General features: G+C 43.8%; 1 protein-coding gene across 15 annotated transcripts in view; it reads left to right on the top strand.

Moving 5' to 3' along the window:
- LOC141777262 (zinc finger protein 521-like) overlaps nt 1-26,011 on the top strand; it is a 102,871-nt gene that overhangs the window by 40,509 nt on the left and 36,351 nt on the right. For 9 of the 15 annotated variants that reach the window (XM_074651377.1, XM_074651375.1, XM_074651373.1 and 6 more), the window contains 3 exons: nt 4,613-8,133; nt 8,297-8,381; nt 8,703-8,735. In XM_074651377.1, coding sequence (XP_074507478.1) covers nt 4,969-8,133; nt 8,297-8,381; nt 8,703-8,735 — 3,283 coding nt within the window. In that variant the 5' untranslated portion in view covers nt 4,613-4,968. The remainder of the gene's footprint in view (nt 1-4,612; nt 8,134-8,296; nt 8,382-8,702; nt 8,736-26,011) is intronic. The other 6 variants (XM_074651376.1, XM_074651367.1, XM_074651366.1 and 3 more) reach the window with 3 other exon arrangements.

Raw genomic sequence — 26,011 nt, 5'->3', positions numbered from 1 at the left:
TAATCATTCTTTGCAAATTATGCATGTTATTTAGCATTTAGAATTAAGAGACAATATTTTCCACCATATGTATTATAGTCCAAAGGGAAACAATGTCATCAGGAAAATTAATGACTTACTCCCAAAAATATATTTATATATCTTGCTAATTTTTCAAATACATTAATTGCATAAATCAAAACATTCTTCAGGGGTTTTGAAAGCTGTGCCGCAGTGTACAGAAATGGCAAACCTACCTGTTACCAGCAATAAGGTTTTTATTTGAACAGGAGTATTTACTCTGGGAGAGGGTGCTATAAATGAACATGGAGGAAGTGGTGCACAAAGAGTGGCTCAGACTGGCTTAGAGGAAACTGAGACCTGCGTGTGAAGCGGGAGATTTTAGTGGTTGGTTTTGCAGTAAAAGAAAAACGAAACACTAATTTGTATAGAGCAATTTTAAACGTCTTTATTAACCTCACATTTCCTTGAATCCTTGAATTTGACAGGTTTTTTATTCTTAAAAAAAGTTTTCATGTACTACAGCTTAAAGGCTGAGTTTATATCTCGCCAGTAAATATGGCTATGGCACATTTTATGCCATCCCCTATAGGAGCTCTCCAAATGAGGTTGTTTTGTTCCATATAGGAGACATTTAAAAGAGAAGGAGGGAGGGGGGTAGGGACAGAACTCCCAGAGAGGGACAGGCCTTAAGATGGAGGTCTTCCTCCCAGGACGTGACAGGCTGTTGGCTGGAGGATGCTCAGGAAGGCCTTGGCAGACCAACAAAGACAGCCCTTCAGCTGCAGGGTGTAGTTTTTCAGGCCCCAGCATCCCCTTTGGCAGCGGCACAGAGAGTGCTGGCGTGCACAGGCCCCCGGCCCGAGAGACAGGGAAGTAAGGCCCGCTCTTTTATTTACTCAGGCTGCTGCTGAGGCCTGGGCATTTCTTGTCTGGGTGAAGAAGGAAAAAAACAAGTCTCACTCTCTGTTTCCTCTTGAGGTCTCCTGAGGAAGATTGCTCTTTCATCTACAGTTGTTCACACACTTGTTTCGGCCATTGCACTTGTATCTGTGTATTCTATGTGTGCATGTATGTCTGCACATCTATATGTCTGTTACTGTGAGGGAGTGTGCAGTGTGTGTGTGTGTGTGTGTGTGTGTGTGTGTGTGAGTAAAACTGTAGTAAGTCTCACCACGAGGGTCAATTGTACCCGAAATGTACAGTTTCAGCTCTGAATGCTCTGAAACAGATGTGATCTTCTTCTTCTTCTTCTTTTTTAATCAGGCATTTTATGGCCATGACAGTAAGACAAATGACTTAGTGATTGCTGGAAGCAGAGTCTCTTTGGAGTTTTTTTGGTCCAGCACACAAACAGTACAACATTTAAGTCAGATTGGTATGAAGATACTCAGAGGCATACTAATTTCATTATTGCTCTGTAATATTAAAGGTACAGTGTGTAGGATTTGGTGGCATCTAGTGGTGTGGTTGCAGATTGCAAACAACCGAGTACCCCTCCGCTCACTCCTCCCTTTCCAAGACTGCGGTAACGTGAGCCGACGAGTGCAAAATCATGTTAACGCTGTTCGCCTCACTCTGAGGCCATCCTTACCATAATAACACTACTTTAGGAGCAACGGAGGTCAGACGGTGGCTGGCGGTACCACGGTTTTGCACTCTGCAGCTCACGTTACTGCAGTTTCAAGTGTGTCGGAGAACTACGGTGGCCTTCAGGTCTCGTAAAAACTAGTGCTGTCAATCGATTTAAATATATAATCGCAATTGTCCATAGTTAATCGTGATTAATCACAAATTAATCACACATTTCTGTCCAAAATCTGTTCAAAATGTACCTTAAAGGGAGATTTGTCAAGTATTTAATACTCTTATCAACATGGGAGTGGGAAAATATGCTTGCTTTATGCAAATGTATGTATATATTTATTATTGGATGCGATTAACAACACAAAACAATGACACATATTGTCCAGAAACCCTCACAGGTACTGCATTTAGCATAAAAAATATTCTCAAATCATAACATGATAAAGTCAAGCCCAACTTGCCCCAAACTGCATGAGATTATCATAAAGTGGGCATGTCTGTAAAGAGGAGACTCGTGGGTACCCATAGAACCCATTTTCATTCACATATTTTGAGGTCAGAGGTCAAGGGACCCCTTTGAAAATGTCCATGCCAGTTTTTCCTCTGAGGTAAACCTCTGAAAACCGCCACAACCTAAAAAGCGCAAGTTGCGTTAAAGAAATTAAAACGAATTTGCATTAACGCGTTACTATCGCGTTAACTTTGATAGCCGTAGGAAAAACGTGAAAGGCTCTCTCTAGAGCCAGTGTTTGGTTTGTGTGATAGAAACATGGCGAAGCAACAAGGCAGACTATGTGAAAAGGACCCGCTCCCTATTTAGATGTGAAGGAAAAACACAACGATTCTTAGTTTCAGGTGATTATACAGTAATGAAAACATAATTATGAGTATATTCCATTTCTGCTGATAGATCTCCTGAAATACTACACACTGTTCCTTTAATATTATGGTGTTATTTTAGTATACAGCAGCTTCTGTAATATTTCACAAACTTAATATTAACATCTAAACGTGTTAGCCTGCTGGTTGAACTTGAGCAATGTTTGCAACTCCCACATGTCCCCCACAGATACGGCTTTATGTATGTGTGTTATTGGAGCTAAGGCACTAAATAAATAATCTACATCATGAAGTAAACAAACCAAAAAAAAAATGTAATGAGGTTGTCCTGACAGCTTAGTAATGTCTCAAGGCAAAGACGTACTCATTTAAGACAGTGGAATTTAATTTAGCCTTGTATACAGGCCCATTTATTTGTTTGTTTTAAACTATTGTCTCCAAGCCAATATGTTTGACTGTAAGGCATTGGCTGGGGTCATTCTTCTTGCACTGTCTTCTTCTCCTGTACCCTGGGAGGCAGTATGAGTGAGGGCAGATCCGCCCCCTCTGTGGAGGAGGGCATAGCACTGAGTCACCCATCCTCCCTCAAACCAGAGAGAGAGAGAGAAAAACATTGAGACATGTACGAGAGATAAAGCAAGTAAAGCAGGCTCCTTGAGTGAGATGTGTGTGTGTGTGCAGAGTGGGCGCCTTGCCAGGGGTGGGAGGTTTCCGGGAGGGCCACGGTGTGGAGGTGGGCTCTCAATGTGCTGCTTTCAGCAGTTTGGAGGGGCAAGAGAATGGCCTCCGACCCCATCTGTTTCCTGAAGATAGGCCCTGATGGGGGTAAGTGCTCAGAGAGGGTATGATATCCTGACAAAGGGCAGATCTCCCAGCAAAAACAACAGCAAGCGAGGGAGAGAGAGAGACTTAGATTTGTCAGCTGAAGGAGAGCACAGAGGTTGGATCCTGGAAAGAGCTCGTGCTTTTCCTTCGTCCCTCTCATAAATCTTTGCAGTTTCCTCTTGTTTTTCCCATTCCAAGTTTTGGCCTTTTGACACAGTTTTTTTGTTTCTGAAGGGGTTGAGATTACGTTGTTTTATTTAGGTAAGGAAGTTCACAGCACTTAGAATTCGGCAGCGGGAAGAAGTGGTCAGTAACCTTTCGAACTTGTGGAAAGTGGTGGTCTGTGTTTTCCATTCATATCAGTGTACAGTGAACCAGGGGATAGGAATGTCGGCACAGAGGGGATTTGAAAAGGGACACATTAAAGTAATTGTAAAACAAACGGGGGCTGCATTGTCAGTTTGCCTGGTTGTTCCCTGGTCACTCTCTGCACCTGCTTGTCCTTGAGTGCGATAGTTACCCACTCGCTTGTCTCCCCCTTCCGTTTCCCCTCCACCCTCCTCTCTGCATCAGCACATGTACGGCACATCCATCCATCCTGTATCAGTTGCCTCACGGCTCAGCGCAGACTGCACAGACAAATATGATAATAATGCATATTCTATAATCTGATATCTATTGACTAATGTTCTGAAAGGCCCATGTTTCATGAAAATCATCTGTTTTGCAGCGGAGGCTTCCTATAGGCTATGCATAGCTGTGTTTCTAAATTGCACATTTAATCTTCTCCTTCACTCTGGAGTACTGCTTTTTTCCTCTGTATTTTTTTTTTCTCTTGTCTTAAGGTCATTTCAAGGGCTCTTGTTTTTCAAAAAATATTCGAGTAATTGTTCAGGGAATAATAGAAATGTTCTAATTTACCTCATGCCGGGTTTACATCCTAAAGTACACCCATTGTCTTGTGTTGGCTTTAAATGTCAGAGAGATTGTGTTTTGAGTCACAGTGGGCAAAGCCATTACACGGCCACATACAAGGTTAATTGTGGTAAAAGTATTTCCACTTATTCTCTTCTCTAATTATACTTTAAATTGCATATTTAAGTGTAACTTTTTAGATAACACCTAAGGAGAGGTATTGTTTCCACTGAAGAAAAAGTGGTCCAAGTTGCAAAGAATTCTAAATTCGTACCACAACCTTATAATTACTATGACAAATAACACCACGGTGGCCCATCTTTTCTATTCGAAAGAGGGAGACAAATGAGTTGCAAATACAGTCTTACAAAACACCTCCCTGACTCGCTCTCTCCTCTCTCCATTTATTCCCTCCTCTTTTCCCTCTTTCTGTCTTCTTCTCCAGACGGCGCTGATCTTGAGGATGACCCATCATGTTCTTGGCCGGCATCATCTCCCTCAAGTAAGGATCAGACTTCTCCGGGACACTGCGAGGACTATGATTTTGGCGAGGATGAAGGGGGCCCTGGCCTGCCATACCCATGCCAGTTCTGCGACAAGTCTTTCAGCCGCTTAAGCTTCCTCAAGCGTCACGAACAGAGCCACGGGGATAAACTCCCTTTCAGCTGCACCTTCTGCAGTCGCTTGTTCAAGCACAAGCGCAGTCGAGATCGACACGTGAAGCTGCACACCGGCGACAAGAAGTACCACTGTGGAGAGTGTGACTCCGCCTTTTCCCGCAGCGATCACCTCAAAATCCACATGAAAACTCACGCATCGAACAAACCCCACAAGTGCCCCGTGTGCCGTCGAGGCTTCCTCTCCTCCAGCTCCCTCCACGGCCACATGCAAGTTCACGAAAGGGGCAAAGATGGCAGCGGCTCGAGCCTCTCTAGATCTGACGAATGGAAGCTGAAAGAAACTCGCAAGTGCAGCCGTTGTGAGGAGGGCTTTGATGTCCCAGAGGAGCTCCAGAGGCACATCTCAGAGTGCCACCCTGAATGCTCTCCGTCCGAGGATGGAGGCCTGGGTGCCACCCTGCAGTGCATTTACTGCCATGAGCCCTTCAGTGATGAGGGCACCCTGCTGACTCACATCGACCAGGCCCATAGCCGAGACAGAAAGGGCCACACCTGTGCTATCTGCTCCGAGCACTTTCTGTCTGTCGAGGACCTCTACTCTCACATGGACATCCACCAGCTCCCCGAATCCAGTAACCATAGCAACAGCCCTTCTTTGCTGACTGTGGGCTACACCTCTGTCTCGAGCACCACTCCTGACTCTAACCTCTCCGTCGACAGCTCCACGATGGTGGAGACAGCACCACCCGTGCCCAAGGCGAGGGGGAGGAGAAAGAGGGCCGCTCAGAACACATCAGACATGGGAGGACGCGGCTCCAAACAGCCTAAAGTCTCCTACAGTTGCATCTACTGCAACAAGCAAGTATTCTCCAGTTTGGCTGTGCTTCAAATTCACCTGCGGACAATGCACCTTGACAAACCAGAGCAGGCTCACACTTGCCAGTTTTGTTTGGAGGTTCTACCCTCTTTGCTAAATCTAAATGAACATCTTAAGCAGGTCCACAACGCAGAAGACCACGCTGCCCTGTTAGTCAGCTTGCCTGATCCCCTCCTTCAGTGTAACTTCTGTCCTGAGGTATTAACCGACCTCAACGCCCTCCAGGAACACATTCGCTGCTCCCACGGCTTTCCCAGTCCTGTGGCAAAGGAGAGCAACGCCTTCTTCTGCCCCCAATGCTTCATGGGGTTCTTGACAGAGAATACCTTGGAGGAGCATGTTCGTCAGACTCACTGTGACGGGGGAAGCCTGCGCTTCGACTCCCCCCTGGCTGTAACTCCCAAGGAGTCTATAGTAGAGGTGTACTCCTGTTCGTACTGCACCAACTCCCCCATATTCAACAGTGTTCTGAAGCTCAACAAGCACATCAAGGAGAACCACAAGAACATTCCACTGGCACTTAACTACATCAACAACGGAAAGAAATCCCTGCGCACCCTCAGCCCTTCATCTCCAATATCCGTGGAACAAACCATGCTGAAACAAGGCAGCTCGGCCTCACGCACTACCAGTGAGTTCATATGTAATCAGTGTGGAGCCAAGTACACCAGTCTAGACCTTTTCCAGACTCACCTAAAAACTCATCTGGATGGCATGCAGCCTCAACTCACCTGCCCACAGTGCAACAAGGAGTTCCCCAACCAAGAGTCCCTGTTGAAGCACGTGACAATTCACTTCACTATTACCTCCACGTATTACATCTGTGAGAGCTGCGACAAGCAGTTCACTTCAGTGGACGACCTGCAGAAGCACCTACTGGACATGCACACCTTTGTGTTCTTTCGTTGCACTTTGTGTCAGGAGGTGTTTGACTCAAAGGTGTCCACTCAGCTCCACCTCGCCGTCAAGCACAGCAATGAGAAAAAGGTGTACCGCTGCACCTCCTGCAACTGGGACTTCAGGCACGAGACTGACCTGCAGCTACACGTCAAACACAGCCATCTGGAAAACCAGGGCCGCGCCCACCGCTGCATTTTTTGCGGGGAGTCTTTTGGCACGGAGGTGGAGTTGCAGTGCCACATCACAACCCACAGCAAGAAGTATAACTGCCGCTTCTGCAGTAAGGCCTTCCACGCCATCGTCCTTTTGGAGAAGCATTTGAGGGAGAAACACTGTGTGTTTGAGGGAAAGGCGCAGAACTGTGGTGCTAATGGCTCTACTGTAATTGGTGGGGACAGCCAGCCTAAAGAAGATGCCGAGCTACATGGTCTCCTGACTAACAGCCATGGTCCAGGAGCTGTGGTAGGATCCGTGGTGGAGACTCACAACAGCCATGATGGAAGCGAGGAAGAGTTGGACACTGCAGATCCCATGTTTGGGTGTGACATCTGCGGGGCGTCTTACACCATGGACTCGCTCCTCACCAACCACCAGTTGAGGGACCACAATATACGCCCTGGCGAAAGTGCCATGATGAAAAGGAAAGCCGACATGATTAAGGGCACCCACAAGTGCAATGTCTGCTCCCGCACCTTCTTCTCTGAGCCTGGGCTGAGGGAACATATGCAGACCCACCTTGGGCCTGTCAAACACTATATGTGCCCCATCTGCGGGGAGCGCTTCCCTTCCTTGCTCACTCTGACTGAGCACAAGGTCACCCATAGCAAGAGTCTGGACACGGGCAGCTGCCGCATTTGTAAGATGCCACTGCATAGCGAGGAGGACTTCCTGGAGCATTGCCAGATGCACCCCGACCTGAGGAACTCCCTGACAGGTTTCCGCTGCGTGGTGTGCATGCAGACAGTCACCTCTACGTTGGAGCTCAAGATCCACGGTACCTTCCACATGCAAAAGACCGGCACCATGTCCGGCAACCACCAACCCGTGGCCCGCAATATCATCTCTCATAACCATCAGCAGCACCAGCAGCACCACCTACAAAAACCTTTCAAGTGCGCCTCTTGCCTGAAAGATTTCCGGTCCAAACTAGACCTGGTGAAGCTGGACATCAACGGACTGCCTTACGGACTCTGCGCGTCCTGCGTGACGGCAGCCGGCTCCAAGAGCTCCAGTCCGACGGTGAACGGAGGAAGGCAACAACAGCAGCAGCACGGCAGAGCCACCACTCCGGCGACAACCACAGCCGCGTGGATCCAAGGGGAGAGCCTCAGCCCCGGAGACGGGAAAGGCAAAGCCGTCTCGTCGTCATCTTCATCCTGTTCTACATCCTCATTGTCCGCTGCCAAGACACGATGCTCCAGCTGTAATGTGAAGTTTGAGACCGAAGCAGAGTTGCAAAACCACATCCAGACGGTGCATCGGGAGCAGGCTGGGGACAGCAACGGCGGGCAGCTCAAGACCCCCCAGGTGTCCCCAATGCCCAGAGCCAGTCCTTCACAAACTGAAGAGGTATGGTTAATTAGTGTTGTATTGAATGGGGTTGAATAGTTCATGGTAACATGCTGAGGTTCAAAATTTGTTTAGTATTGATATGTTAACTTGTTAAAATATAGGTGTAATATGATTCTTAATTTGAAGTTAATAATCCCTTTCCTGTTGGTCTTATTTTCAGAAGAAGACCTACCAGTGCATCAAATGTCAGATGGTTTTCTACAGTGAATGGGACATCCAAGTTCACGTGGCCAACCACATGCTGGGTAGGAAATAACTCTTTTTGTTTCATTCATTATGGTTTGTGTGACAGTGATTGTGTAGCAAATATGTCTTTTACATTGTAGCATAAATTTAATGAATGTGGCTTTAAGGTGTGCGATTTAAATGTTAGCGGGAATGATTTTGTGTGAGCATCATCGATACAATATACAAATCATTATGGAAAAAAATCACCAAATTTCACAAGTATTTGATTTAAATGATTTAAATCAATTTCAGACATAGTCTTTTTTAAAAAAAGGTGTATCACATACTGAGGACTGATGTGATATATGTAATAAAATATTTGACCCTGTCTCATTCAGGCTCACAAGTATCTGGATCACATCACCAAATAGGTGGAATTATTTTAATATTTTGACCATCGATTGCATCCCCAGTGTTGTGCATTTATAAACCCATCATCTCCCCATCATTTCCCCCATGCATGTGAATGGTATAAAATAGTACGTGTGCATGCTTGTGGAGCAGAATCTCTCCACTTCAAACCACTCTGTACGGAGGTAGTTTGAAGTAGTGGAAACATACAGATTATTGAAATATTAAAATACCCAAACAACTGTTTAAAAAATTCCGAAATATTATTTTTGAAAAATCTCCACATTGCTACTGTACATTATTTTGTTTGTTTGTTTATTGTGCCCTCTCACTTAAGTAGTCTGTTCAGATGACTGAGATCTGAATACAACATTTTTGGTAAAATACTTTCATGCTCTCTGCATTTAATGACGTCAAATCAACTGAAAAAATGGATATTTGATTTTATTACATTGTGTATCATCACCAAATTATTCCAAATTTCTCATTTTCTTTCACACAGATTCTTTAAAGAAAAGAGTGCTGGTGTAAGACTAAACTCCACATTTTCAAAACGTCTTTTACTTTTGGTTTTGTCATTTGTATGCAGGCAGAATAATTTGTAGAGAACAGACAATTGGAAAACAGGTTTTCTTGCCTGCAGTAAGTAGGCGTCTGAATTCCGGTCTCACGTTCCTTTATTCATTCATTTATTCAGCTCGTTTGGCGGCTCTTTCATTACACTGCATTATCTGTTGTCTTCAGTGGGAGAGAGACTCATTGATCTGGAACCAAACCGCCTCTCTGTTTGGGACACGCTTCTAGGCGCAGGTGAATTTAAACACGGTGGGCAATTCTATCAGGACCGGTAGGCAATTCTATCAGGGACCCACTGTTTGTGCATAAACAATCAGAAGCATGTGATTTGTGATTTTGATGCCTCGGTGTATTTGCAAAGGAGAGAGACGAGCCGAGAGTGTGTAGGTGTGTATTTTGTATTCATCTTTGCGATCTGCTCACCCACTATTCTACTGGGGGTGCCTAATACAGTACCATGCCAGCATTAGTCCTTTCTCTCGCAAAGGCAGGCACGGAGCACACTGGGAGGGTAGAAAACAAACCCCCCTACTGGTTATTTTATGTCTGTCAGCCGCACAAGCACACAGTTCCCCCGTAATAGTGGAATTCAGACAGCTTAAGATAACAGGAGGATAGGTGATTGGGTTATTGTCTGATGTCTTACTTCTCTGATATGCCGTTGCTTTGTATTCAACATGATCACGGGTTTCATCAGGCTCCTCAAAAGGGTTTCTGCTCCATGCATTCGTTTTGTGATCTCTAAAATATGGGGAAAACAGAACTCGTCGTAATGAAAATTTGGTAGAAAGATGAAGTTGTCAAGAAGGGGCTGCGTTTTGTGAAACAAAGAAACAAAAAGGGAATATATTTGACTGAAGAGGTATAAATGTATGCGCCGGCTTAGTAGCGTTGATCTCTTGGTTTTATATAGCTTCTGAAGTATTGGTCCCTTTTCATGTAGAATGGGGTTAAATTCAATCCAGCCTGTAATCACTGCAAAGCCAATTTGGGCCAAAAACACAGAAAAAAATACTCATTAGGAAAAGCTCTAAATACCTTCTCTACTGAAAAGGGGACACTTTCTCCTTTTAATGGCCATCTGCACAGGAGAGGGGAAACAGGGGGCTGGGGTCATCTCCGCTCAGCTGTCAGCGTTATTAGCGTAGGTAATGGAGCAGACGCTGGATTCATAGGGGTGTTGTTTTCATCCATGCCCCGCTCCGTGGTGTCAGTTCACACTGATAACTCTATATATAGTGATGTGCCGTGACATAACCGTAGTGCTAAGTGTATGGAACAACAAAACCTGAGCCTGTCTCACCCAGACAAGTCCATATTAGCTGCCTTTTGTAACACAATAGTCTCCTCAAACCCAAGTGCACTCAGCCTCCACCCATCGGTCCGAGGTGCTGCCTCTTCTGTACGACTGCCAGCGCATTTTGATGCATGCATATTAAGCTCAGACGATGACGGTCCTGCTTCAGACATTAAGCACAGCTCCGGTGCCCAGCTACTCGACATTTACTATGATAATAGAGGTAAATGAAAGGGAAAGGAGGTGGCCGTGGGTGCAGAGGGGGTGTGTTGCAGACCAGCCCCAGCCAAGCCTGTGAACGGCCCCACGTGTTTTAAGATGGAGGCCGCAGCCTGCTAGGGCCCAGATGGATCAGTACACATTTGCAGTACAGCTGGTCGCTCTGTTTGGGGACCTGGTGTGATACTCCTATGGAGAAAAAAATGATATCGCCACCATCCAAGGAGCAATTTAATAGCAGGCCAGAAGACAGCTGGCCACTCTTTAGTTTAGAGTTTTTTTGGCATGGCTCACTTACAGAATTGAGGGTGTCCGATTTTTCTCTAGAGACACACAGATTTATACAGCTTTCAGCTGCTGCAGTCACTATCAAACCTTTTTATTTCTATTTTTTTTTAGATTAGAAAACAAATCTGTCCTGCAGTTCAATTTGCCGTATTGATGTGTAGTAATTGCATCGGAAAGCAATATTTAAAATCACAATGCTTTCATAAAGTCGTCTGTTTTGTTTTTTTAAGAGGACCTTTGAAGGTCTTTCATTGACACAAAAGCCTGTTTGGTTTTATCAGCATGCCATCATGCCGCCCCATTGCTTCACTTTGACCCCTCTGTAAACTATGACATTTGGAGCCTCATGGGGGGCACGTTTGGCCCATTTATCGCACTGTTTCAAATGTCCCTGTGTGGATTTTCAGACATGTTTTGAAGCACGGGCTCTGTCTTAAAGGGTTTTAAAGGTGAAAAGGGTTTTTGCTTTCCCGTTATATCCGCTTTCAATCCAATTCTCGTCCCACTCCTGTCCATTCCAAGCAGCTACTGCCAAGGTGGCAGCGCTCAGAAGGACAGTTGTAAACAAAACAAACCAAACCCCATCCCAGAAAAGTGCTTTTTGGGGTCACCTCTACGGATTTTTTTGGGCTGGTGACAGCACCGAGCTCGAAGCCAAGTCAGGGAGGAGCCTTCTCTCGCAGAGAGGAGCCGGTGGCCCGGTCGGCCCAGGCAGAGGGGGGCACTGGAGGGGTGGAAAGGTTCGGGGGCGGAGAGGGAAAGGCACATTTGCTGTACAGCTGGCCGCTCTGTGTGAAGCAGGCACTGTGGGCCGTTACAGAGCTGGAGAGGAGAGCGAGTGAGAGGCCTTTAGCTCTCCTCTAGTTTCTCCTCCTCCTCTCTGTTCTCCTTTCCCCCTCTCTCAGGCCTATCTATCTCACCATTTTCCTCCGCCTCGCTATCTAGCCCTCACATTTTCATATTAACTGTGCTCCAACCTGGCAAAATGCACTGCGCTGGCTGTCAGTGGGGGAACAGACAGGAGGCGCACTGTAACAGTATTTGAAGCTGGAAGGCTCGTTTTGTTTCTTGCTAAGGGCCACAAATTATCCTTGACACATATCCTCTTGTCTTGGGCCCCAAGAGCAACTTGGCCAGTGTATGTTGATTACATGGTCTCCATCACTGTCTCTGCCCTGGTGGCAACACATTTACTAGTCCAATAAGTGCTTCTTTTTTTGCTCCTGGTGCATAAACAGAATTTGGTATTTTTATTCTTTTGTTTCTTTCCCTATAATCCTCTTTGATTAGCTATGTCTGTTGGTGTTCCCTCCGTTTCTGGGACTCATTCATAGAGCGCACACACACACATGTAATCTGCTAACAAACATGGCCAAACACTCCTCATTTGACTCCTAGGGGGCTGGATCAGAGTCAGAACTCAATAGACAACACGGCACAGGAACAGGATCAATCTTATGAAATAAATAAGAGAACAGGCTTGGACCAGCCAGTGGAAACAAAGGGAAACCATGCGTGCCATATACCGAGTGTGATATCTGCCTGCTTTTATTAATTGGTGATTAATAACGCCTCTCTGTTCGTTAGCGCAGTCACCTCCCGTGCAGCCAAGTGTGTTGCTGCTAATATGCAATTATGCGCACCTTACTGCTCGTTACATTATACCTCTCCCTGACTAATGTGGCGTCCATGAGGAGAATAGAAAACGGAGTGAGCTGCAAAAAACAGCTATCAATACGATTCTCACATTCACTGTGTTACCTACCTGTCTGGATGGAAAACAAAAAAAAAGAAGTTTCTTACAAATTCCTCAATGTAACCAGGAGACTGCATTAAAAGTTTTACAGCATTGCAGAGACTGTTTTGCTCTTCCTGGTGTTTTTGTTGTAAAGCAGAGGTAATTGACATCACCATGGGGATGCTCTGTTGCTAGGCCAGACAAGCTCAGGCTGATGTGGTCCTTATCTATTGATTTTCCTGACATTTCCCCACACTTCACAGACTAGGCCAACATGTGAGAAAATATCTGATGCTCTCAGTTCATACAGCCTGTTTGTACAAACTCGGAGCGAACACTTGCTGCCCCTTGCTGCATTGCAATTGGTGGGTTGATGTCACCATGGTGATTCGGGGGCAAATTGCTTTCAGTGATTGGTTGAACTGGGCTCATTTGTTGAGCTAATCATTCTAAAGCATAAATTACCATTAGTGTAATATACTAAGGACATTTAAAATTGACATACTTGTATTTTACTTCAGTATTTCCATTCTATGCTACTTTATACTTCTTCTCTACTACATTTCAGCAGGTAATATTGTACTTTATACTCTACTACATGTATTTGACACTTACAGTTACTTTTAACATAAAAAAAATGTGATATGATGCAGTACTGTACTACTAATCTACCCAGTAGTGTACAATATATCTAAAAGTGGCTCCACATTGACCAACTACAACATTAAAATGCTCTTACATGTAGAATTGCAACGATTTATCGTTTAGTTGTCAACTATTAAATTGATCGCCAACTATTTTGATAATTGATTAATCGGTTTGAGTCATTTTTCCAGCTTCTTAAATGTGAATATTTCCTGGTTTCTTTACTCCTCTATGACGGTAAACTGAGTATCTGTGAGTTGTGGACAAAACAAGACATTTTGAGGACGTCATCTTGGGCTTTGGGAAACACTGATCAACTTTTTTCACCATTTTCTGACATTTTGTAGACCAAACAACTAATCAATTACTTGAGAAAATAATCAACAATGAAAATAACCGTTAGTTGCAGCCCTATTTAAGTGTATTAATTAATGATAAAAACAGAATAATATAATATTATATAATAATATAACACTGCAGAATGAGCACTTTTACTTTTGATACTTTAAGTACACTTAAAGTAAAGTAACTTAAAGATGGATGGATGGGACTTTAAGTACATTTTGCTGTTAATACTTCTGTACTTCCACTGAAGTCACATTTTGAAATAAAGACTTTTACTTGTAATGGTGCATCTTTAGACCATGGTATTTCTACTTTTACTTAAGTAAAGGATCTGAGTATTTCTAGACATCGTGTACTTTTAGAAACCTCCAATGCGAGTCTAGTCGGGGACTTGGGCGACCTGAATAGAGGTAGGCTCTTCCTGTGCTTCTGGCTATGTTTTATTGATATACAGGAGGGATGTCTCCTTTAGAGTGTTAATGCCAACCCTTGTTCTGAAGTGAAGCCCATAAATACTGGATGATCAGAATTAACCTCTGCATTACTCCACCTCCCCATGGTCTCCGGGATGTCACCGAGGCCGTAGGTGCATGCGCACCCCTGGTCTGATGGGGTTGCTTAGCAGTCTGACTGGAGGGGGGCTTATGGGAGAAGTGCAAACAGACAGTCCTGCCTTAGTAAAGGTCAGAGCTGCAACCTACACCTCTCAAATCCCAGCCCGGCCCTGATGGGACCAGGTTCCAAGCGTGCCTAGAGATGCTTGTGGTAAGGGAGAATTAGAGCAATGCGCTACTGCTGAGCTGCATTGCTTTTAGTGGTTGTCAGCACCAATACTAGTGTGACAGATTTGATCTAACTTTGTGTAGTGGCTCTTACTTGGTGTGTTTTTGGAATGACATGCACGCCGGGACGCCAGTAGCTCTCATATGCTACTGCATAGGAAAGAGTCTCAGTGTTGATCTCGAAATTGTTGTTAAGTACGCTTCATAGGTGTAGAGAGGTTTGTTTTAGAATACAAACACACTCCGAAAGAGTACCCCCAAAAAGTTTTAGCTCTCTTTTTATGGTGCACAATGGTGGTTTTACAAAGTACCATGTAACGAATTACTATCCTCATCGAACTTTGGCGGTGTGAATGGCAGACAGGGGAGGAGAGGGGAGGGGGATAGGGTTCTGAAAGGCCCCCCAGCGTCAAAGCCTTAATAATCATGTGAGCAGCGCTGGACTTCATTACCCTCCTGTTCGACAGGCCGAGTGCCAGCCTGGATTGCTGGCTGGCTGTGGCAAGGTCAACGGCGGAGGAAAAACCAGTTACTGTGTTACTCTGGAGCGGAATGGAGAGGGGCGGCCATCTGTCAGCTCAGGCCTGCCATACCCGCAGAGCAAATGGACACGGGCGGCCAGAGGAGAGGCCACAGACACCCATAGAGCTAAACCCAGTGAGCATAACACTGAGGCATCGACACAGATCCAGCCAAAGAGATGGGCCTTGGTACCACTAAAACACATATATACACACACACACACACACACGCGCGCATAGCGGAGAAGATAAGGCTATCTCCAAGAAATTTGGCAGCAGGTTGTGTGTGTTTATGCATGTTTGTTTTTAGTGTCAGCGCACTATTGGGCCCCTACTGTTTTAAGTCCAGATGGCAAACCATTTGATAAAAGTTGATAAAAGTTTTGCTGGGCTTGCCAACGGTAAATGTTTTAATCATAGTGTTATTTTATGAAGACAAACTCCTTGTGAACTTAGTGCAGAAAATGCTGTCATTGCCTTTAGACCACATTTTTCATTTCAGCAGGGACCACAGGCCAGTCAGAGATCTGGTGGAAGCAACATGTTTTCTTCCTAACGACAATAAAAACACCGCTATTATATACACTCTATATATACTCGGATGTCACGCACGTTTTTAGTGTTTCACCTTGCTGGCTGTTTGTCGGCGTCTGAGTCGCAGCGACCCTCTCTGTGAGGACCTTTACGATGCCCTCTGGCCAAAGTGGAAGAACCCTGTGGAATGTTCCAAAGCTCTCTAATAGGTTTCAGGTGCTGCGGGCCACCGGCCAGCCCCCCGCCATCACCCCACTCTGTGTGTCTTGTGTGATAGGACTCCCCGCTCAACACTCAAAGCACCGCCATTTCTCCTCTAAAGGAGAAGAGGGCAGAGCTACGAAATGGATACCCGTCGTTGTTTACTGCAAAAATTCACTTTGAGCCTCTCAATGAAAATTTCAGTTTCTCTTACACATATGGTGGAAGTTGCAAGGATGCAATTTGCATCTCTTCCACTCAGCACAGCTAAAGTTCCTCCTTGTTTTCCCTCCTGCACCGAGAGAACCGACCCCCCGGCTTGAGCGTCAACATGCTCCGGAAAACAGGGGAGATGGTCTTGGGCGATTCCAACCCCCCTCTTCCACATTAATGGAAATCACACAGGAAGTCCCTGGATGAAAGCTTTATTAGTTATTAAGGTTTAATGTTGATATCAGTGCTTATATGTTTACTGGAGTGCGCGGTGCTGCTGATGTGGAATTGTCAGAGAGGTGCAGATTTAGTAAGGAATTAGTGTACACCCAGGATTTAATTAAGGGGATCTATTTCCATCTTGTTAGAAAGAGATAATGTGAGTACTGCATGCATCATAGGTTACCATATTAAATGCTGCTGCTTCCTGTAACAGCGTTATATCCACTACAGTAGTGCTTGTAGATTATATAGAGAGGAAACAACAATCTATACTTGGCTGGAAGAACTGTAGCTTAAAGACGAGCACATGAGCTCTCAATTTAAAATGATATTACGTCGTATTTGTGTGTCTTTCCAAGTGCAATCACGATGCTAAAACACACGTGACATTCATTAAAAGGTAAAACGCTCACACTTCCACTTTTTATCGTACATCTCATTCCATTTCCAGCGTGACGGCAGAGTGTGAACACCGAAGCGACGTGGCCTCTTTGTCTCTCCATTTGTCCCACCGCCGCCTAGAGACGCAAACCTTAAGCCACTCACTCTCTGATTAATCTTTAACATTTATAATTACTAATTAAGTTAGTAAGAGACTTTTAATGTAGTCCTCCTTCAATGGGGAGCAGAGAGGACAACAGATCATTAGCTTCAATAATGAACGCGGACGAGACAGATAATGGCCTATGATAGGTGAATACTGACAGTTGTATTAAATGAGGCGAGTATATGGGAAATGCTGTAGCACTTCGCGGATTCAAAGGCACTGGGACGTGAGGTGATGAAGTACGCCAGTGACTCAAGAAAGGCTTTAAAGTATGAGGGAATCTTAGAGATACTAATTAAAACATATATCTATAATACAGTCAGGTCTATATTAGCATGCTGTGTGCATCATATAATGCATATCTGCAGTGGTAATTGTGTCAACCCCAGTTTCAAGTACAAATTTTATTTATTCATCCACTCTGGTTTCATTGAGTTTTTGGTCTCCCTAATGTCTTCGGTGTATCTCATTATCACATTATTACATTAGTGTCTGCATTATACTGGTGGCTGTAAGTTGCTGCCCATTAAAAGAGTCATTTCATCTCCGTTTTTTTTTTTTTTTTACCTTAACGACGATGCTACTCTGGCACATTCCGCGAGCCTTCCCCACTTTGGGGGAAGGTGCTTATGCCATAATGATTATTATCATTAAGAAGATATTAATGTGCTTAGTGTTTGCGACCCAGCTGCTCATCATGGCCTGAGCTCCCTGTCGGGGAGTGGAAGGAGAGCCTCTGCCAAAACGGACAGTGCACGTAGGCCGCCGCCCACCTGTCCAGAGGTTTCAGGGTCAGTGGAGGTCACACCCACCTACCTCCCTGCCCTCTGCCGAACCGGAGGAGGGATGGCTCCCAACATCAAATTGGAGGAGATGAATTGTGGGATGAAGTTAAAAAGCGCTACTGAGTGAATTCAAGTCATTGTAAGCACCTTCCTCATATAAAATATCAGCATACATATTAATTATAGTTATGTTACTCTGCTGTGAGGGTTGTGGGTTTCCCCGCAGAGATTCATGGCACATAATAATTATTCATTGAATTTCAATCTTGCTATTATTTCAGGCTTTTCCGGCAGTAGAACACTAACATTAGATTTTTTAATGCATTAAATCAAGAGTTTTATAAATAAGTTGTTTAGTTTCCTTTAGATTAATTAATCAAAAAGTATACAAAATCTTCACCTTTTTTGTATTGTAAATGGAGCTGCAATGATTAATCAATTAGTTGTCAATCCACTAAACTATTTAATCGCAATTAACCGTATGATTGTCCGTGATTAATCGCAAATTAATTGCACATTTTTTATCTGGTCAAAATGTACCTTAAAGGGAGATTTGTCAAGTATTTAATACTCTTATCAACATGGATAAATATGCTTGCCTTATGCAAATGTATGTATATATTTATTATTGGAAATCAATTAACAACACAAATTAATGACAGATATTGTCCAGAAACCCTCACAGGTACTGCATTTAGCAGAATAAATATGCTCATATCATAACATGGTAAACTCAAGTCCAACAGGCAACAACAGCTGTCAGTGTGCTGACCCATAGAACTGATTTTTATTCACATATCTTGAGGTCAGAGGTCAAGGGACCCCTTTGAAAATAGCCAAGCCAGTATTTCCTCGCAAAACTTTAGCGCAAGTTGGGAGTGTTATTTAGCCTCCTTTTGCAAAAAGCTTGTATGACATGGTTGGTACCAATGGATTCATTAGGTTTTCTTGTTTCATATGATATCAGTATCTTCACTCTAGCTTTAAAACTGAGCCTGCTACAATCTAAAAATCACAAGTTGGGTTAATGCGTTAAAGAAATTAGTGCTGTTAAAATGTGTTATTATGGTAATTAACTTTGACAGCCCTTGTTATCAACTATTAAATTAATTGGCAACTATTTTGATAATCGGTTTGAGTACATTTTTAAGAAAAAAAAGTAAAAATTCTCTGATTCCAGCTCCTTAAATGTGAATATTTTCTGGTTTCTTTACTCTACGACGGATTAATCTTCAATGAAAATAATCGTTAGTTGCATCCCTAATTCTAAAAGAGGTACAGTGGCAGGATGTGTTGTGATGACTCCTGTTATGAAGCCTCACATACAGATAGACGGCAGCGTGGGGCTGAAGGCAGCCTGGCTCAGCCTCCTCCAGTCTCTCAGTTTCAAATTGCTGCTTCATTAGGGCTTGGAAAAGAAACTCATGGTTACATTTAATCAAACGAATCGGTATGGCAGACCCACATAATCAATCACAATCCTTATCCAATATGCTACATTCTGTAACTACCAAGCTGGCTTGGAGAAAAGTCAATTATGGCCCCTTCTCTCTCTGCTCCTCTGCCGGGGTTGCTGTGATATTATACTGTTTCTGCAGTTGTTTTCATTATGCAAACATGGACTGTGTGCATCTAGCCTTTTCCTATTCATACAGTCATTTCCTAGTTTCCCTTTTTATACGGCTAGTTCTTGCATGATACACGGACTGGGGGTTTGTTGGGGAGTATGATGTGCCATATCTGGAATAATCAAATTAACTATTAATGATTTTTGCTCTCCAACCAACACTTGTGTTACACAGTGGGCTGCAGTCAGTGATGTTGTTCATATTTCATATGTTTCGTGTCCATATGGATCTGTTCTCACTGTCTCTCTCTGTATGAAATCGTTTACAGTTCTACTTTCGCACCCCCCATATCCCTGAGTACATTCATATGAATGCAAACAGGCACACGCACGCCCACACACAAACACTGTAAACACCTACTGTACGCACACGCACTCATCACTCAATCCATCAATCTGTTTTCTCTCCTTTGCTCGTCTTGTGTGTTCTTTCTTCCTCTGCCTTTTTAACGCTCAGCCCTCGCGCGCAATCAACGTGCTCCGCGTAATACACACGAGCGAGTAAAACACACACAAGCACGCACAACACAAGGTAGCTAGGTTGGTGGGGGCTGTGGCTGCAGCTCTTCTGCGCAGTCCCAGAGTGGCTCCTGGGGCTCGGCTGCCAGTTGTTTGCCAGCGTCTCCGGGTGGAATTCATTCAAATTAAAGCGGTGGAATGAGGCCCGAGTCCCAGAATGCCTCGTCCCTCTCCTTCATCAGCATTCCGCCGATGAGAGTAATTAAAGCAGAAATTAATTCTGCTGTAAGCAGAGGAGCCACAGAATAACTGATATTAGAGGCTGGATGATGAATGCTTGGCATCAAGGGAGGTCTCAGGGGAAGAAGGGGAAATTCACAGATCTCTTTTTCTTTCTTTCTTTTCTTTCTTTTTCTTTCCATCGTTCCACTTTGGCTCTCTTTTGCTCTCTTTGCCCACTCCTGTGTTTTTATGTTGTCTACATTCCCCACGTCTATGCATTCCCGTCTACGCGTCTGCTCACTATTTGCCCCTTCTCATCTTTACATTTCTTTCATCCTCTGTCGCAACATTTGTCCTTCCGTGGCGCCTAAAGATTGCCACAGAGAGCCGAAGCCATTGGTTTTAAGCATGACTGAAGACATCGCCGCTAAGCCGCCTCTGCTCAGTAACAGTATTTCACATTCTGTCAGCACTGGTGCTCTCATTTTCAGTCAACAGGCATATTAGAGTGTACTGATGCTGCAAATGCAAGCGCTTTGTTGTTCGTCAACAGAAGCCAAAATGGAGAGTGCTTCCAGGTGAATACCAGGGGCTCGCTATTAAGTGTCACAGAATGAAATATAAATCAATCTAATTGTTAATCAGAATGTGAGCAACCACAGAAATACATAATTATTGAATTAGACCATGTATGTAGAGTGGCTCGGAGCTAAACATGGTGTATTATTTTCAAGACAAACTATCTTTTTTTCCCAGGCAGAGTTTGAGATTGAACCTTGAAGCTCTCCAGATGATGTGATATTCTACCCAGGATGATTCAATGATCCCCCCCATGTCCCCCGACGCTTTATTTTTGGAATAGCACATCTTTAGCAAGAGCAGTCACAAGACTGAAAGACAAACAAGTGAACTCATGAAACACTGAGGGTGGATGAGGCTGTCAGTGAGACTGTTTTCCTCTCTTAGAATCAAATGGAATTGAACAAAGGTTAGCTCTTTGGGGCTTTATGGTAATGTGATATACGATGCTGCCATGGAATTTGCCAATGCATGTCTTCGCACTGTCTGACTCCAAGGAGGGAGTGAATGGTAATTACGCTGACCTCTGCCCCTCCCTCTCTTATTCTGCCCTCTGGGTAAAAAGCCCGAGGAGGTAATAAACAATAGATAGATTTGTCTTGTTTGTGTTGCAGCTGCTGCACTCTTAATGACACACGAGATTGGTCTCTATTTTGAAAATAATACATGCCAAGATCTGCAGGTAGTTGTATTTCATTTTTAATTGGTTTGTGCGAGAATATCTCAATCAGATGTAAATGAATGGAAGCTCAACCTGAGAGTTACTGACTGTTATTAAGAATTTAGCACACAGAATTTAACACAGAATGAATGATTAGAAACCATAAAGGGCCCAAATACAGAGGAGACAGGCTGAACTAACTCCAAACCTGTTGATGAGGCCAGATAGAGAGGCTGAGAAGCAGAGGAAAGACTTCACTAGCAGTGCCCAGTAATGCTTAGTCTTATGGGGACAGACAGGCTGTATTTTCCCTGCTGTTTTCAACTGGAAGTTGTTACTGTTGATACGTAGTACATGCCACATGGTAAGAGACAACAGAACGACTCACCATACCTCTAATGCTGATTATTTAAATGATATATATAGGGCTGGGAAATATGATATATATCATGAAAACGATATAAAAATGTCTATTGTATATATTTTTCTATATCGTTTCTATCTTGATATAGGCTAGGCCTTTATTTATTTATTTTTCTCTATAATTTCACTTAAACTGTTATGTTCATTTTGCACCCAAGTTCTTAATTACATGAGAAAATACTCAAATTAAATATCAAGTATTTGATTCACACAGGAGTATACAAAAATAGGTTTACCATGTGGTTCTTTCATATAGACAATTTATTTATTGAATTACCAGAAAACATGCTATTGTGATATATATCATCATCAAGATATGAAATGACCTGTATTGTGATAGAAGATTTTGACCATATTGCCCAGCCCTATATGTATATATATATATTCTAAAATACGAGATTAGGGCAAGGCGATAAGTCAATATGATAATTTATTATCTTTCAATGGAATCATGTCGTGATGAAATCGTATATCGAGATATCGTGATACACAATTCCGTCATCTAAATTGATAATAACAAGCACATACTAACTCAACTTTCTCTGAAAAATCTAATCATTTTGCACTAAAGTTCTTAATTCATTTAGAAAATACTTAGTACTTTTCATTTGTCAAGCATTTAATTCACACACGAGTATACAAAAATAGGCATTACCCATAGACTGTATATAAGAAGTGGACATTGTCCCCGTGACGTCACCCATTGGTTTGTGGACTGTGGTTTTGAAGCCTCAAGTTTGGTATTTTGGCCGTCGCCATCTTTGCTTTTTACAATCAGAGCTGACACGAGAGGGGGCAGCTAGGTACAACTGAAAGCTGAATAGCGCCGTGGTAGCGACCTGTTAATCACAAGGTAGCCACGCCATAAAGCATACCCTGCTTTATGGTCTATTTGACTCTAAATGGGACCATAATTTATTAAATGAACATCATGCTGTATTGAAGAGGACTTGAAACTAGCGACTGAGACCATAAACTCATGTTTACAATGTTTACTGAGGTAATAAATCAAGTGAGAAGTAGGCTCATTTTCTCATAGACTTCTATACAATCAGACTTCTTTTTGCAACCAGAGGAGTCGCCCCCTGCTGGCTATTAGAGAGAATGCAGGTTTAAGGCACTTCCACATTGGCTTCACTTTTCAGGCCTGGAGTTGCCCACTGGCTTTACCCTGTGGTTATTTCATATAGACTATTTATTTATTGAATTACCAGAAAACATGCTATATCGTCATATATATCGTTATCGAGATATGAAATTGCATATATTGTGATAGGAGATTTTGGCCATGTCATGCAACCTTATACGAGATATACTTTTTGGAATTTGCCATATGAACTTCATCAGAAAGTGCCTTAAAAAAACAAGTTATTTTATGAGCAACCATGTTACAGTATCACAAACAAACTCAATATTAATGCATGATGCACTGAACCTTAATGCCAGTATTCAATATGGGAGAAAAATAGCTAGAATTCATTAAGAAACTCGAAAACATCATATTATTCCACTCCCAATCTTCCATGTCATTTGGCTGTTTCTCCTTCCGCTCCTTCTTTTGGAAAGATGATATGAAGCATGAAGCAGAAATAGTAATCGTACAGTAAAGGCATTTCCTCTAAATTATTTAGTAATGGTGCCTTTTTATAGATGCAGGGTTTACCTATGGCCCTTACTAAAAGCTTGGTACACAGCAGCAGTTTTCCAGAGTGTATCTCTGCAGTGGATCATATTGCTGTAGTGCCTGATATCTCTCTCTATCATTCAGAATGGCGATGCCGTTATGAAAAGGGAGGGCATATCTTGATGTCTGCCATCCTGGAAATGGCAGCGGCATTGTTTGTTTGTCTACTTTGTTCCGCACACCAATAAAAATACACTCAAAATGAAACCTCGGTGTAACGATGACCTTAAACGCAATGACACTCTTTCCCATAACATTGTCCTGTCCAATAGTCCAGAACTCCCCAAGAGGCCTTACAGCAAGTCTAGGAGGAACCAAATGAGAGAGAAATCGATTACTTTCCTCTCTCCACTGTCTCTGCCCTGGCTGAATTACTGAAACAAGATGCTGCACTTAGAGGAGTCTTTGGAGAGGCAGAGGGAGAGAGAACGAGATGTGGGGGAAGAGAGAGAAACACTTTTAGGGACATGGGTGCCATTTAGACTAGGACCATCTTCTCACAGAAAGCCACTAAAAGCAGTGAATGATCCTCTTCCTGTCCCTGGCTGGGAGGCGGTGAGCCTCCTGTGGTTAAGTGAATACACTCAGGTTTGAGGTCAAAGCAAGATCATTAAAAAGAATATTAATTTCTGAAGTCCAAGCATAACAATCATACACCTATGACTGCATCAACTCATCTTTAAGTTGAGCTATCGCAGTTACGGTGCGTCCACAAGCATGAGACCAGCAGGCCACATGGACACAATCTGATGTTTTTCAGATTTCCTAATGTCAAATGGGTGTTGTTTAACATCCACACCAGGTTTTATTGTCTGAACTATGAAGATGAAAATGAATCCCGCTCGTTTGGTAGACAGAACGTGGTGCTTAAGGGACCCAATCCCTGTAAGTGCCATTAAGTGGAAATTGCCGTTCACATATTCCAGTGGTTTGATTAATTACACTCTCTCATGTGCTTTCATAAAGGCCCAATGAAATATGGGGAGCAAATTGCATTGTGTTCCTGTATCCTGTTATGTAAAAGCAGTTTAATTATTGACACATGTTTTGCCACCTGGCAGGGGGAAAGGATGGTTGGACATGAATAGAAATCATACAATAGATAGTTACGGACGGGCAGAGCTAGCACTCGAGATGCCATGTGTTTCCGTATGTGCGACTCATTTCGCGTCCCCGTCTTCACCCCGCCTCAGGTTCTCCCGCTGACTCGGAGCAGAGAGCAGACGTGATCAGCTGGATATGTCACAGTTGCAAGGGAAAGCATTTTGTGAAAGTGACTGCACTTTAAAAAACCTGTTTAACTTTGTGCGGCAGGACTGCTTTTTGAAAGGTCTCTTCTAATAAATATGTAGTTAAGGAGATATTTTGTGAAGGCTACGCAGGCTCTCTGGGGGATTAAAAGATCACTGCTGGCTTTGTGTGATATCTTAAGATAGCTCTTTTTGATCAGAGCACAGGCTTAGACACTGCTTAGTTACTGACACACTTTGAACTCGAGGAAGCAGTGTAGGAAGACAACAATCACATTTGCAGTTTTAACATAAATGTCTTTATTTCGCCCTTTTTTTCTTTGTTCCTGGGCAGTGTTTTTCCACGAGCAGTGCCCTCTACTGCCACGGAGACTAAATAACACCAGAGCGTCGGGGCAGTGCTTCCCGTCTGTGGTAGCCAGTAGTACTTAGGCTCCACTCTACTCTGTATTCTACAGTGTATGTGGAGGTATTAGCTCATAAAACCCTCCTACTGTCATATGAACCCACTGCTGTCCCTGAGCTCCATATGAACAGCAGGGCTCTGATACTTAGTCCCAAGCTGTTCCTGTTTGCCCAAAACGATCAGGCCTGGCCTCGTGCTCTCTACCTGATCTAGTTGACTGGGCTGTGTAAGTTAGGTAGGCAGTCCCTGTCTCCATCCCCCACTCCTCCCTCCCAATATGCACTTGGACCCGAGCTCAGGCTGCACCTTTTGTGTTCCACAGGGATAGGGGGGCCAGATGGAGGAATTTGATTAACCAGCAGTGGAGGACCAAATGTTCAATTGGATACAGAACCAGTTGGAAGGCGGGAGGGAGCGAGGGATGAGGCAGGGTAGAGGGAGAAATCTAAAATGGCTGGTCATGTGCGCCGGCCAACATTTTCCAAAGGGGAGCCCGTACAGACACTGAGGTGTAGTAATGCAGAAGCCCTTTTCCAAGTACCAGCTGGGCCTTTTAGGAGCCTCTATCCCCACAGCAGACACTCGGCAGCCTCCGAGCAGCTTGACTTTACCATATGTGGAACTTTTTTATGCTCCACCTGGTTTCCCCAGGGGACCTGTGCCGCTGGGACGCCGGAGGCAGGTGAATTGCTCTTAATGCAAGGCACTGAATCACTGGGCCAACAACATGAGGGAAGTGCCTAGGGAGAGGAAATGGATCTGCAGAAAGGCTGGCGCGGACTGGCGCGACCTTGGAGCTACAGTAGTGCCCGCTGCGGAGCAGAAAACGAGGCCGTGTGACGTGTCATTTTGCCTCACACCTCCACTTTGATCATATTCACTCAATACACACATTTCTTGAAATTGTGTATCATTTTATAAAGTGGAAGTTTATCCATTTGTAAACCTTCCTCAGCCTCCGTTTAGAGCTTCTGCACCAGTACCGGAGTTTCTCCCTGTCTCTCCCATTGCCCTTTTAGCTGTTTCATTATTAATATCTATTGATATAAACTTCGCAGTATTGGTTTAGTGA

The sequence above is a fragment of the Sebastes fasciatus genome, chromosome 11, assembly GCF_043250625.1.
Source record: "Sebastes fasciatus isolate fSebFas1 chromosome 11, fSebFas1.pri, whole genome shotgun sequence".
Classification (NCBI taxonomy): Eukaryota; Metazoa; Chordata; class Actinopteri; order Perciformes; family Sebastidae; genus Sebastes; species Sebastes fasciatus.
Note: the sequence above shows the minus strand (reverse complement) of the source record. Positions and strands in the feature narration are given on the sequence as shown.